Below are 15,442 nucleotides of genomic sequence, written 5' to 3' on the forward strand. Positions count from 1 at the left end.
ACCCTAACTATTCTATGATTCTATGGGGCAGTCCTAGCCTCACCTCACCACGGAGTTTAGCCTGTGGTGTGCAGTCTATGAAGTGACTAAAAACTGCAGTAACATTTCATCATTCCTTTTCCTGTTATGCTCTTCCCAAACACAAAAGAGAGCAGTCCAGGAGCATCCAAGATGACATTGAAAGTACAACACCATTTCTCCTCCTTTCCCTCACACGTATCATTATGAAAACCCTCTCTTGTTAGATCTGCTTTGCAGATTTTTGTATCTGAACTAATCTGAGGAGTCAAGATAAAGCAGAAACCAAACATAGTATATTTACCAGACTCTGCATTCTATTACAGAACACCCATATCTGGGATAAATTTATATTTCACATTTGTTATAGAATAACATTAAGAAAAGAAAGATTTATCTGGGGAAAAAGTAAGTATTTTGGGCAGCCACGGACTACCTTTACTATCATCAGAAATAGTATATTGAGAATTATCTGATTTTGTGCGATGTAGTCCATAATGTTACCATACAAAAGAGCTTTCACAAGTTAGTAAATATCTTGCCTATATAAGTTAATCAGTTTGCCATATTTATGCAATAGCTGTCACTTGAAAAAGTAATTCACAGAATGTTCCAGGTCCAGACATCAGTTCCTACCACGACAAATTTATACACAGTTTTTCCTTGCTAGATGTGGAATAGATAATTTCTTATTCATAGTTTTTAGTTACTTTTGGAAGAACTCACAGATCACAGAAGAACAGAAAAAACAACTTAAAAGTAAAATAGAAACAAATCTTTTTCTCCTGTAGCAGATAGGGGACTGAAATCCTTAAAAATATCTGTTTAGCAGTATGACTAATCACTCACATTGCTGGGAAGGGCAAACATGCATAAAGTACACCCAAACCTTTGCTCAAATTATCAGAAGTTTTTCACTTCTACCATGACAGCAAATGCAGGGAAACAGACTACTAAGTCCTTTCCACAGTTTCCAAACATAGTAAAGAGTAGGAAAATATAACCTCCTCAAGAATGTAGCTTTTGCATATAATTCATTTGCCAGCCTTATGCTAGTTATAATTGAGCCAAAAGCTTTTCAGATTGTAATTATTCTGTTATTTTAGGGTCCAAGAAGGCACACCTTGCTGTCAAGTGGAGAACCAGAACAAGACCTAAAAGTGAAAGATGCTTGACTAGACTACATCTACTAGATGGTAGAGTGTTATACTAACACTCTGTACCATTAGTCACTCATTCAGATAAATGTACACAAACAGAAATAAGAATGCTTAGTGTCCTGGTTTGGGCTGGGATAATTTTGTTCCTAGTAGCTGGTGCAGTGCTGTGGCTCTAGTCTGAGAACAATGCTGATAATACACCAGTGTTTTAGTTGTTGCTCACTAGCACTTACCCTGATCAAGAACTTTTCGGTCTCCCATGCTCTGCCATTTAGGAGGGCCAGAGAAGCTGTCAGGGAGCAGAGACAGGACCCCTGACCCAAACTAGCCAAATGGATATACCAGACCATAGAAAATCATGCTCAGTATAGAAACAGGAAGCATAGTGATCACTGCTCGGGGACTGACTAGACATCGGTCAGTGGGTGCTGAGCATCTGTACTGTGTATCACTGTGTTTCTTGGGGTTTATTCTTCTCTTTTTCCTTTTTTTTTTTCATTATTATAATATTTACTTCATTTCAATTATTAACCTGTTCTTATCTCAACCTGTAGGTTTTACCTTTCTCTGATTCTGCTCCCCATCCCACCAGTACCACATGGTACCTGGTTGCTGGCAGGGGCTAAACCATGACACTTAGCCTTAAAGTGTTTTATCTTCCTATGGATATACATGCATGCAGCATTTAGATATTCCAAATGTAAGGAATTAAAAAGAAAAATCAGTAGCTTGCTTTAATCAGTTACTGTGGATCATGATGGCTCTTGCATTAGTATTCCCCTTTCACTTCTGCATAATTCTATTTAGATCAATAAGGCTGGATTGGAATAAAACTAGATCATGACATTGGTGAATCAGGCCCCTTATTTTTGACACATTTAAGCTTTTCCTGAAAGACCAGATGGTTGGTGTATGTTATGTAGTTTTATTCAGATGAAATTTAAAAGAGCTAAAACACTCAGCATGCTTTTATTATTGGCATGCTTAGTGTGTCACCTAAAGAAATCTACAAAGGGAGATAATGAGCCTTGTCAACTGTTTCACAGTAATTATAGCCCTCATGATATAATGCTACAAAATTACAATATAGCTTAAGATAATAAAATGTAAAAGGATTTTTCAAGCAGGAAAAAAAAAACTATTTGTAACATTTATGCAGGAAGAGGATTATTTCAGACAGGTAACCATCAGTATATTAGACATGCAATCAAGTGTAATAGAACCAAATTCTGACAGTGCTTGATACTGCACATTGTCCAGAATTCATACTGCATATTTTAGCTATGCTCTTCCTTACAGATTTGCACAGAGTTTGCTAGTTCGTTTAAATATCTAATAGCAAAACAATCTTAAAGCTTCAGACACTTGCTTCAAATACTGCCTTCAAGCTCTCGAGTGTTCAGATCAGCATGTTGAGAGTGTACTTACGGTCATTGCACAATGGTCCACTGAAGGAGGTCATACTACAGTCACAACTGAATCCATCCCACTGCTGCAAGCACACTCCCTGGTTTGCACACGAGTCCTCTTGGCATGTTGTGCTGGGGCCTGATGAGAACATACAAAAAAAGGACTTGCACTTTGCCTCCCAAACAAAGGGTTTTTCCCACTCGATCACATTAACTAGTTGCCAACATCTCAAAACAAATGAGCAAAGAGTTACCAAGTAAAACACACAAACTTGCTGATTTTGTAGCAGCATGTAATAGTAAAAGGGTGGTTTGGATTTAGCTTTAAGACTGATAATGTCAAACACATAGGAATGCACAAACTGAAGCAGAGTTATTCCAGGTGCAGTGGGAATGTCAAGTTTACTCAGGTAACTTGTTAATCACGTGTCAGACCATTAACTGGCTAAACATCTTCTAAACACTTCATCATTATTTTCCTGTAAATACATTTCAAACAGCAAAGCCAGATGCCACAGAATGCAAAGCTCTGGGAGATGAAAGGAAGGATTGGAAAATAAAACTCAAAGTAAAAATAAAATAAAGCTACACTATACAATGGTTTTAATCCCACAAATTATTTTAAATGATTTAGGTCTAAAATTCAGAAGAGTTTGGGATTTTTTTTTGGTAGGAATGTTGGCAAGTACTGATTGACATGCTTCAGGGATCCCATGCAGGTTCCTTTTTTAAAGGGAAATGCAAAAAAATCAGACTACTAATGAACTGGCATGCCAAAATGTGACATATGCATGAAAAACCAAAGCTACTCTAGTTCTAGAGAATCAGAACTCGACTACTGAAATGTAAAGAAATTTGAAAAGGAATGATCAAAGCACTAAGGCAATCACTATACAAACATATTCAAGACTGAAAGCCTTTATGCAAGCGATGCTGGAAAAAGAAGGTTCATGTAGCCCAATGTTTTAGAGGTGTGAAAGACAAAATCTGAAACCAAATAACACACTTTAGTTCTGAAATGTACAGAGCATTTATTGCAGGAATCCAACTGTGCATTGGGGGTTTCAGTCTTGTTTAATACACACAGGGCTATCTACCTTGCAAATCAGCTTTCATCAATGCAACTTTGTCAGCAAAATAAAAAAGCAAAATATATTAAATGTTAGTAAGCAATATTGAAATGGCAGCAAACACAGAAAAAAAACCAGTCAGAGTAAAGTGCATGCTGCTGTTAAAGAGAGAAAGAAATGCCATATAATGCAAACAAATTAATGCTAATAGCCATAAATCTTCAGGCAAGCCAAAATAAGAAAGCAGTAATTTGCCAGTATTTTACTACAAATATAATGGTTAATTGAGCTGATGACATGTAATGAAGGAAAATTAAAAGTTGGGGCTTTTTTTTCTTCCTTGGATAGATATGAATGCATTAACAGAGTAAATGCATGGCTGAATCCTGACTAGCCATTTGTCATGTTCAGATACACTGACTTCAAGAGTAATTAGCACTGTCATCCTCTGTGGCCTTTCTTTATTCTAGCCCTTTCTCTTGACTGGTGAAGGAAGACTCAAGTACAGACAGTGAACTACAGATTACTCACACGCACGTTTCATGTTGCATTTGACACTACAAGATAAAATTTGGTTCTGGGATTATAAAATTGTTCTAAATTGTTTTGGAGAAGAGACATCAATATCCATTTGCAACTCCCACTGCTAGTCATTGATGACAGGGCAAAACTGCTCCAGAGATTATATCAATATCCTAAACCATCCTGCAGAGAGAAATCCACTTAACCCTTCTGTCACATTACAGCTCCTTCAAAGATCTCAGTGTGGGATTTTCTTTTGATTTGCCAGTATTTGAGAAAAATCCATAGCAATATGATTTAAAGTCAGTTCAACGGCCTCTTGGCTTTAAGTGACAGTCACCAGTGCAATGAAGTACAAGAGCAGTGTATGTTGCATCCCTGTTTTGGCAAAACTGTTCACTATTCTATTTATAATAATAGTTAATAATAATAAATAATACCACCACCAGCACCACCTATAACTGATTTACTGCAGTAGGCAGACACAGAACAGTGATTTTCTTTTCTTTTGAGTTTTGAGCTCAGCAGTTCAAACATTTGGGCATTAGTGATTTCTTTCTTCGTTGGAGTTTTGAGCCCAGAAGTTGAAACATTTGGGCATTACATCACCCTTGCTGGAGCTAGGGATTATAATGACAGAATCCCGTAGCTGACAAGACAAGACACATTTTTTTCTCACCAGATTCTGCTACTCGGAAACTTTACAAAGATGAAGTGAAAATATCTGTAGGTGTTTAAATGTTATATATGCATGGATTTATTTACACTTTAGTTATGCAATGTTGAATTTCCTCATCTTTACCAAAGTAGAGCAAAAGTCACAAGGACTTAAAAGTACATAAACTGCAGGACCCTGCAGGCACATTAAGTGCCTGTTAAAACACACAAATTTGGTAAAAGTACAGATATGATCTTGATAAAAAGCAGGGTATTTTGCTCTTTATGAAACTGATTCTTAGCACTTTTGGCTTATGCATACTAGTCATTATTACAAAATTGCCATCAAGACTAGCTTATGTGTAAGAATTTCTTTTAATAAAAGTAGGCATTTTACTTTAAAGAACAGAGGAAGGGTGTTTAATGTTGGGAAACACTGTAATATCTACTGTGATTCATATTTCCTATATATACTACAGAACTAAACTATTTAGTAAAAATACTGTAATAGACTCTTCTCGAGCACTCACCTTTTGATTTGTATTTAATTTAAATATTACAATTTTTCCAATCTTCACTGCAGACTTTTTAATTGACTGGATTTGGTGTCTCATTTACATTTGTCTTACATGAGGGCTTACGTGTCCCATGTTACACAAAAAGCATTATTAAGTAGCGCATGTAATGTTTTACTATGTATTGGAAAATCCAATTCCGTATCTCACCACCAATCATCTTCACGTATATTAATACTTGGAAGCTTTTCATATAGCTCATTTAATACAAAAATTATATTATGTATACACATATGTGCACACTGGGCATTTTCCTCCTAAATCTATTAAAACTATGTTTTTAGCATTCCATATTTTGTAGAATTCTGCTTTATTTAAAGTACAGAAAGCAAGTACAATAGATTTGACTAAAGAAGAACAGGGCTGACACTTACAACCTGGCTCTGGGGTGTGCTGTTAACAATTTGAAGAGCTACTTAGCATATTTATGTTTCTAGCTGTTCATTTCTATCTGTTCTAACCATTGAAAATTTGTCAACAAGGTGGATTCAGCCAAGTGTAAATGATATTCAGTGCTCAACGATAGAGAACAGAGATATCTATCAGCCTGTGGCTGAAACCAAAATGCAAGGCAACTTGCCACACCAATCCCATGGGTGGGTTTGCAAAAAAATACATTTCAAAAAGAGAATTTTTAATATGCACAGTAAAGTTACTGAGAAATGTTGATATTTTAAAAACAAAATCCTAAAAGATATAATTAATTAGCTGTACATTATGGGTTCACAGTTTGACAGAAGAGAGAACTAGAGCTTTCTCCCCATGTTTTTTTGGTTTGGGCTTGTTTTCTTTTTATATCAGAAAGGTGGGGAATCCAATCCCATGAGAGTCTGAAGAACATTAAACCCAAGTGCCTCTCTCCTCACAAAAGATACTACAGCAGGTAGTATGTTCTTTGTCTTAACAAAGGACATACACCCACCAGTCCATCCTGCTGTCTTTGACTGACAGTAGCAAAGACCAATACTTACGGGTTTGAAATGACTTCTGCTGCTGTGTCCTGAGCTCTTTGGACTCAACATCTCAGGGGACTTACAGAACTTACACATTCCATTGCAATGCGAGATAGATGCAAAACTGCTCAGCTCTGCAAGGATGGAGACAGTCCTCTCTATAGACAGCAGCAAAGCTATGGGCATACAAAAGCCTTCTGGGAGGCAGCTACATTTGCAAGTGACTTAAATTGTACTTTAGGTGTCGGAACATTTTTTTTGTACATCTGATCCATGGTGTGCAGACAAGAGACTGACAGATGGGTCAGACAGGGAGACTTGAAGTAAACAAGAGAGATGGAAGAGACAACTTGCAAGAGTTGAGCAGAAAGGTTGCGAGGGAATATCCCATGTTGTTAAAGAGTTCCTTCTGCAGGAAAAAGACTTTTCATGAGGTTCTGTGGGAGCCAGGTTGCACATCTAGTTTTACCATTTTGCTTGTGTCAGATGACAGTGGCGCCTGAAAAAGCTGACTCTCCACCAAAAATGACAATATTTGTACTGCCTTTATTAAGTTGTTGGTGGCTTTGTTAAATCCACTGGTAGCTGAGTTGTGCCACTGGTTTAAAAGGTGAGCTCCTGCTCTAAGCCTGTGGCAGGACTTCTTTGAAGTACATAAAATTCACTTAGAAGATTACATCATTTCAAAAGAAGCTGTGAAACGTGTAATGGAATTAAGGTGTACTTCGACTCTCTGAAGGCATGGTGCAGGTATGGGACTTGCTAATGTCACTCAGAAAGCAAAATCTAATTTTCTAAATTCAGTGACAAACTAATTTATACATATTTTTCCATTCCTGATAGAACTCAAGCTACAGAAAGGTAAGTTAAGTTGTGAATTTTACATGTTTCTATGTGCTCTTAATAGAATTTATACTGTTAACTAAAGGTAGCAGGTAAGGAAGAAAAACATTCCACCTGTACAAATATAGTGTAGGGACAAGAAAAGAAGAGAGAACATTTATCCACCAGAAAGCTTTATCTCGTGAAGCTTGAGGGAACCCCCAGCTCTGCTTGGATTTTTTACAATGTCTATTTGCAAACTTGGTATCAAAATCATCAAGATTCCAACTTGAAATTCTACAGTGTCATTTACACATTTTTCTGTCAAGAATTGCGCTAGAGAGGGGAGAACACGTAAAATTGAACATAGCCACAAAATTCATAATTACGTGAATAAAATACATATGCAGGGACAGAGAACTCCTTTTAAGTTATTCCATAAATCATAGTAAAAATAACGTGGGATTAAATGACAGCTGGAAAAATAGCTAGAGATTGACACCCCTGAATTACAAATGCACCTCTTCTAATTCTGTCCTCCATTAAATTCCACAATATTCCAGATAAGTCAATAAAGACATAAAAAAAAAGTGAGATAAACCATATTTGGCTGTTACTGATTTCAGATAGAAAGGCTCATAACAATACAAATCTCAGGGGTGTGCAAAATAGAGAAGATGGAAGATTCATCTTAAACAGTTTTATAAATTAGCCTTGAATTAATCAACTCAAAATGTCTGCCTTAAGAATGGAATTAATTAGCTAATGTTTCAGCATTAGCTCATGCCTGAGTGTTATGAAGATATAAAGGACTTCACTGAAGCTAATCATTATTGTTTCTATCATTAATTAAAATACATCAAAAGCAAACAGAATACATGCAAAATATCTTGCCACTGGAGAAGGCTGGAACCTCCATCAAACATCTAAGAAGTTAACTCATGTTCTCAGATCAGTCTCTGTGCTGTAGGGCAGGCACACACAATACTCTCCATAATACTATAAATACACAGCCTTTACAGAAGAAAGAGTCAAACAAAATCAACTAGAAGCAAAATAGAGTACCTCCATGTATGGAGTGTTCATATCAACAAAACTCTGCACAATATTTTCACTATGGTATAAAAAAATATCAGCCTATTGAATACCTTCACATCCTCTTTCTATTTGCCCATTGCAGAAGAGAGCATCTGAGATGAGATCAGGGAGCCGTCCATTCAAATCAACTGATGCAAGGCAGCCTTGGAATCCCTCTTTTGCGTGTACCAGTTTTGGCAAGGACTTATACATTTCTTTGGCTACTCCTCCAATATATAAATCACCTGTTAAGGAGAAATAAGTATTAGGTACAGAAAGAAAAAGCCTGTAGAATATATGACCTGTCTTTCTGGCCTTTTTGTGTCTTAGAAAAACATTCTTCAAAATAAATACGTAAGACAACACTCATAGCATATGTGATATGAAAAGACATTGCAGGACTATATGTTTTCAAATGCAGATGTAGACTTCACATTCATATGACTAATTACTTCAAAGTACCTGACCATGTTGCTCAAGTGCCAGCTCATACACACAGCTATTTCACAGATGAGGATTCAGTCAGAGAACCTAGCACCTAGCACTGATGCATGCTGTTAGCATACTTAGGGAACCTGATCACAGATCATAGAATCATAGGAGGTTAGGGTTGGAAAGGACCTTAAGATCATCTGGTTCCAACCCCCCATGCCATAGGCAGATCATCCCCATTATGGGTCCAGCACACAGAGATAAAAGGCAGTAAGTGGAGCACCAAGATCTACCTGAAGTCCATATATCCAGAATCATCCATTTAAAAGGATGCCAAGAAATAAGGTGTTCAGGGACACATGTAAGGAGAAACTTAGAAGCAAAGAAGGTGGAAGACACCTCAAGAATCATCTGGTCCAACCTTTCTTGGCAAAGCATAGAATCATAGTTTTGGTTGAAAGGGACCTTCAAAGGTCATCTGGTTCAAGCCCCTGCAATGAACAGGAACATCTTCAACGAGATTGGGTTGCCCAGAACCACATCCAGCCTACAGCATGACCTAGACTAGATGTCCCAGCACCCTGTCCAGACAAATCTTAAGTGTCCAATGTTGGGGAATCCACCACTTCCCTGAGGAAATTAGTCCAATAATTATTGTTCTCATTGGGAAAAACAACATTTTTCAAACATCTTGTTAATATATATCTCATTGTTAAGCAATGAAATGACTGATTCTCCCCACCAAAATTCATACCCTGTGTCAGTCGTGTGGGAACAAGGGGAGTTACATGTCTTTAAAATGGCAATCTGCACACTGAGCAAACAATTTTATTGCCAAAAACAATTCTGATGACAGACACATATTATAAACAGCTCTCTGATGAACCTCAGGCAACTTACTCAGGGCTGAAAGCTAGTGCTTTTTTTCCTTTGAGTAATTTATAGCTCTGAGACTTACTTTGAAAAGACATAACTTTAACTTTTCTCTTAAGCACCAGAGTGGAAGGAGAATGCTTTTTTGTTTTAAAACAATTCAGGCTGTGCCTTCTTCTTTCACATGTTGCGTTTCTCTGGTGGGTAGAACAATGACCTTTCAAATCAACATAACCTACCTCCCTAAAGCGTGCCTTAAGTGTCAAGACTAGAGGTTTAACTAGGTACTTTCCACAGCAGTTGCTGAAGACATGCAGCAGAAAAGAACCTGAGCTCTGCTTGGCCAGAGAGGGGAAGCATGCTCACCATGAACATAGCCCACGCTGAAAGGTTTCACTCTTCCACCTGGCAGGCAAGATGTGCTCAATTCCTTCAGTCATGACAGAAAGGAATAAAACCATGGTTTCCTACATCTTGCTTGAGTTTCCTATCTTGCTCTGTTAATCCTCTAACTCAGACAAAGCAACTAGCTTTGCAAGCCTGGTAGGAGTGCTCTGAGCATGCCTACTGGTGACACCCTTTATCCCACAGGATGAGGACCTCTGAGGTTCCGAGGAGCACTGAACCTGTTTGAAGGAAGGTGCTTATGGGACCATCCAACTCTCAAGCATCACCCAGTGACAAAATTGTCACTCTGCCTCACTGATGACATGTTCTGTGCTGGCATAACTTTTCAACAGACTGTCTGAACATACATTCTAATCTATACTGTGCTTTCCAGTCCCCCAGACTGGATGATTTTGGAGCCTTGGCCACAGGATGCACCTAAGAGTGTTTCTGCATCACCTCAAATGCAAAATTGTTCATTACTTAAGTATCTGTATATAAACAGATTTTATAGTAACAGAACTCAGAATGTACTAGCTATCACCACTACCCCATGTGGCTACTTCTAATCTCCTTCTTATCTCCTGCAGTCACACCTTTTCCTGGTTCTCCTGGCACATTCACTGTTTGCAAAGGAGTGCAATTTAGTGCTGTTTGTAATGGTCTGCCTGCAAGGAAATGGCCTGAAAGAAAAAAAATATCTATCAGACTGTGAAAAATTACTACATACCAGGCCTAAAACTCCACTGTATTTGAATTAGTAAAATAGAGATAAAAAGTTTAGGAACATGCGTACCATTAATCTTACAAACTATCCAACTCAAAGTCTTAGCAACCTTTACAGCATCATATACTAAACCTCAAGCTTTCTCCACTCTACATACATAATTTGAAAAAGAAAATATAGCTTTCCTCTAAAGCTTCAAGGTACAGTATAAATCTCAGAAGCACAATATTAGACGTAACAGATTAAAATACGGTGGTCCTTATGTTCCCACAAATGGGATGCAATTCATTCACAGCAGTTAAGTTTGAGTTATTTCCCAATCAGCTGAACTGCTAACAAAGTAAAAACTCTTGCTAAAGGTTCTTCATCTTTTCCTCAGGTGGAACATACAGAAAACTAAAACCCTTCCCAGGTTTCCTGAAGTTTCTGTGCTTTCAGTCATTGTCAGCTCAGAATAGAAAAATAATCTGTCTCAAGTGATTCCCACACACTTAAAAGAGGGAAACTGCAGAGAAAAATACTAAGAAAACCAATCCCATGCTAAAAAGGTTAAACTTGGTCTATTATACACAACACATACAACCTCTTTTTAAACCTCCCAACATATATACTATCCAAACAACTATTTTCATTCTGTGATTTGTTAAACCTTTAAAACCACAAACTTTCAGATTGATCCCCCGCCAGTTCCTAAGATCCATTCCTCAGGCATACCGAGATTGCTGTATACAGTCATACAGCAATTGCCAGCTATGATGGATGGGTAGTGGAAGTCCAGGTTGGTGTACCAGCATATGAAACTGAACTCAGAATATTTGCTCCTGAAAATACACACTGGAATATTTTCAGGTAAGTATCATACGCACGAAAGTATGATACATTAAGTCAAGTCTAAATAAACTGTAACTCTGTTTACTTACAGATTCTTAAGATAATTGATTATTAGAACTGGTCATTATATACCACTGAAGCCACAATATCTGCTAAGACATGTTCTGGGTAGTATTTTAACATTGTTGATGTTTAAAATAACTTGAGTACTGCTTCTGCACTAGCTAATACCCTGCATTAATACATATCATATGTATTAAGCAACCATACTGACCTGTAAGACTTTACTGTTTATGAATTATATACAAGTATTTCTTTACAACCCTGAGCAAAATCTTCTTTAGATTTAATATACAATGTGTTTTAAGCCTGCTGCTCATGGCATGGAAACATGCTTTCTCTCAGAGACAAAATTTATTAATTTCAAACAAAACTGGAACTAACAATCAGTTTGGGTTCTTTTAACAAAAAGTAGTTTAAGATTTTACACTTTGTTATTTTTTTTGTCTCTGCCATTACAAGTGTTTCGCACAGCTACTTTTATTTTGGTTAATCACATGCTTCATTTTCACATTCATCTCAATGAATAAGTGGTTTCCTCCCAACACAAGAGGGACATGATTAAGTCTGGAGGAGGCCACGAAGATGCTATTAGGGCTGGAGCAGCTCTGCCCTGGAAACAGGCTGAGAGAGCTGGGCTTGTTCAGCCTGGAAAAAAGAAGGCTCCTTAAGGGGAGACCTTAGAGCAGCTCCAGTGCCTAAAGGGACCAACAAGAAAGCTGGAGAGGGGCTTTTGACAAGGGCTATAGTTTCTAGAACTGAAGTTTAGCTATTACCTTTTGTACACGCATTTTCTAAAATTGTGTTTATCCTGATTTTTACATGTATTCCTGAAAAAGTTGTTGGTTTTGGGTTTTTTTTCCATAACTATCCTGACTTTCCTTAATTTATAAAGGAAAATAATTCATATAAATTATATTGACTGGCATAACAAAGCAGCTGGTAGTAAAGAAACGGCGAGAGAATAGAGTGCTCCAAGATCTCCTTCTGAATTTCTTTTTGATCTCTAGAGAAGACTCAAATAAAGGACTTACTCCTTAATCTCTTAAGTCTCTTCTTTCTTACATTAGGAGCCAATACACAGTATTATCTCTCTTTTTATAGAGGGAGGATTGTTTCCTCACATCATTTTTCTGAGGCAAATATAAAGTATGCTACAGTGTTTTTCACTGGCATGTTCCCTGCAGGCCACAGGAATCAATGGGAAGGCAGCACTTTCAGAGCTATAGCTATAAATCATGGCAATAATAGTACTGATCAGTTATATTAAAAGCACTGACAAAGAGAAGAGTTCAGTGGTTTTATCTTTTAGAAATAATATAGATATTCATTTATTCCAACAGGAGCTGCTTCCCTGCTTACACCTATGTATCTTTTTTTCTGACGCAGAGCTGATTTGTGCTTTGAAGAACAAGTAAGTGAATTTAACACACAAGCAAACTGCCTGCTAATAAATGAGCCCAAGTTCCTAATGTATTCATTACTGGAATCACAGTTACCAGCACCACACAACAGTGAGTCACACACAATCGTTGGTAAAACAAATACTGCCAAATCCTTCTGTAACACCTCATCCTTTCTTTATCTCAACTCTCTACATCTCTTGAAAATAAGAACTTTGCAAATGCTAAACCAAAGAAAGGTAAAATAACAACTGAAGTTCTCTTTGTTTATTTTCTGGATAACTATCAGAAGTATCTTAGTATTTGGCACTACTGACATTGCTGACAGGTCACCTCGGACTTTCCTTCTTTCCTGATTCGTGTCCACAGCCAAGAATTCTTACATGATACATGCTTCTGGGCAAAACCTATTTGTTTAATTTAATGACTACCATTGTCTTCAAGCACTAGCAGAGGGGGAGGTATATCTGTGTGTTTATAATAGTTAACAGCAACACGTGAATACTGCTCAGGGATCAAGTAGTTTAACCAGGATACAGTTAGGCTTCTCTACTGTGAAATCTGTGTTCTGCTGTACATATCTGGTGTTCATTCTTGAAAATAAATGAACACCACTCATTCATATATAATTCTATGTAAGAATGAAAACAAAGCAAAAAGGAGGAAATGGAACAGTAGGAGGAATTATGGCTTGGCTTTTTCATAACCTATAAAGACAATATCAGGGGAACATTTTTACATGTCTACACAAAGGCATCTTCAAATCCATGACTCTTTCCAAAAGCAGATATTCTGTCTCTTTGTGTCTCACTGTGCTGCTGGTTTCAACTGTACTTTCAGTTGTTCATTTCTCTTTCAATTTGGAAGAAGTTTCTCTGTCTAGTTTCACTAAATCACTACTACAGCTAGGAACAAGAGTGCTTCTGCAGTGTGCTAGAGAGGTATTGCTGTCCAAGAAGGACGTGCATAGCCCTGGCATTACATGGTAGGTTCTGAAAGCACAACCGGCATCTCCGCAATTCCTTTATATGACATATGAAAATACAAAGGAACATCTGGCTGTGGTGAAGCCAAGGTGTCAGGCACAATTTTCTCCAAAGATGCTATTTCAAAATGATCAAGCATATAACAGCTTCTTCCCTCAGGCAGGTGAAGAGGACTGAAGACTGCAAAGACTAAGAAACACCATAGGGAAATCCTAATCTCAAAAGAAAAAAGAGCTCACTTCCTTCAAGTCCTTCACAAAACAGGTGATTTGTCATTACAGGACTAAGAGAAATGACTCTGGAGTATCTTAAGAGTTGCACAATGACGAACCAGGTGGAACTCAACACAAGATGACCCACACAATCCCAGCTCATGGTATTTTGGAGGCAACTGAAAAGTAGAAATAAATTACTCTCACAGAAGCTGATTACGTCCTGACACAAACATAACAGACAAATCCTGATCTGGAATTCTTCCCTGTGAGAGTGCTGAGGCGCTGGCACAGGGTGCCCAGAGAAGCTGTGGCTGCCCCATCCCTGGCAGTGTTCAAGGCCAGGTTGGACACAGGGGCTTGGAGCAACCTGCTCTAGTGGAAGGTGTCCCTGCCTGTGGCAGGGAGTTGGAACTGGATGAGCTTTAAGGTCCCTTCCAACACAAACCAGCCTGTGATTCTATGAACCAAGAAACCTTGTCTCAAATGAAAATGTCGGGTAGGCACACCTAGATGCCTTTGTCATTAAATAAAATATAAGTGCCTACTTGTCCTTAATGACCTTCTCCCTTCTCCAGCATACAAAAGCACCTACCTACCATTTACTTTGTGCAATGGGCAGTGGCGTCTTTTTTTCAGGTGTGGGGTTTCAACACACACTTTAGAAAAGGAATTAGTCCTGACTAGTAGATAACTGGCAATTCCAGTGTCTTTCCCCACTTCCATTATTCACGAATAAACAGTTACTTCTTGTTCCATATGGATTTTTGAAAAAATGTTGATGAAATTGGTTTGGGTTTCTTTTTTATTTTCCTTTTTTTGCAATAAATCAAGCAGCCTGCTGTGATCATAACCCAATAATAAATTGAAGGACATTTGACAAAGACTTAAATGATGCATCCACACAGCTTCTGCAGCACATACGCTCCAGCATATGCTTTTCAAATCTCCCTTTACAGTACATAATATGCACTTGCTGCACATTGACAGGCCTGTTTGGAGCTAGAGCAAAGCATGACTGAATTTCGTCTACCACTTGCAAGGGCACTTGAGGGAAGACAGGAACATGTAAACTTAGTGTTTTATGCCCACTTATTCGCTTCAAAGAGTCTATTCTGTAGCTTCAGTATTGATGTGTGGTTGGAGTCTTTTGATTTTGATGTGTTTTTTTTTTTCTTTGTGAAGGAAAGTAGGCTTTTCAAACATTTTTCCTGTTGGATTGATGGATTCCATCATTTTTAGACTCTCTCTCACCTAAGAAGGGAAAG

The 15,442-nt window shown here is 37.8% G+C and overlaps 1 protein-coding gene across 1 annotated transcript in view; it reads right to left on the reverse strand.

The window, feature by feature from the left end:
* Positions 1 to 2,606: 2,606 nt before the first annotated feature.
* LOC104407433 (neurexin-1) overlaps positions 2,607 to 15,442 on the reverse strand; it is a gene marked incomplete at its 3' end in the record, with an annotated part of 111,760 nt that continues 98,924 nt past the window's right edge. The window contains exons 11-12 of the mRNA XM_010016715.1: positions 8,335 to 8,508; positions 2,607 to 2,726 (exon numbers count right to left, since the gene is read on the reverse strand). Of these exons, the coding sequence (XP_010015017.1) occupies positions 2,607 to 2,726; positions 8,335 to 8,508 (294 nt within the window). The remainder of the gene's footprint in view (positions 2,727 to 8,334; positions 8,509 to 15,442) is intronic.

Source organism: Nestor notabilis, unplaced genomic scaffold (genome assembly GCF_000696875.1).
Source record: "Nestor notabilis isolate BGI_N333 unplaced genomic scaffold, ASM69687v1 scaffold486, whole genome shotgun sequence".
In the NCBI taxonomy this organism is placed as follows: Eukaryota; Metazoa; Chordata; class Aves; order Psittaciformes; family Psittacidae; genus Nestor; species Nestor notabilis.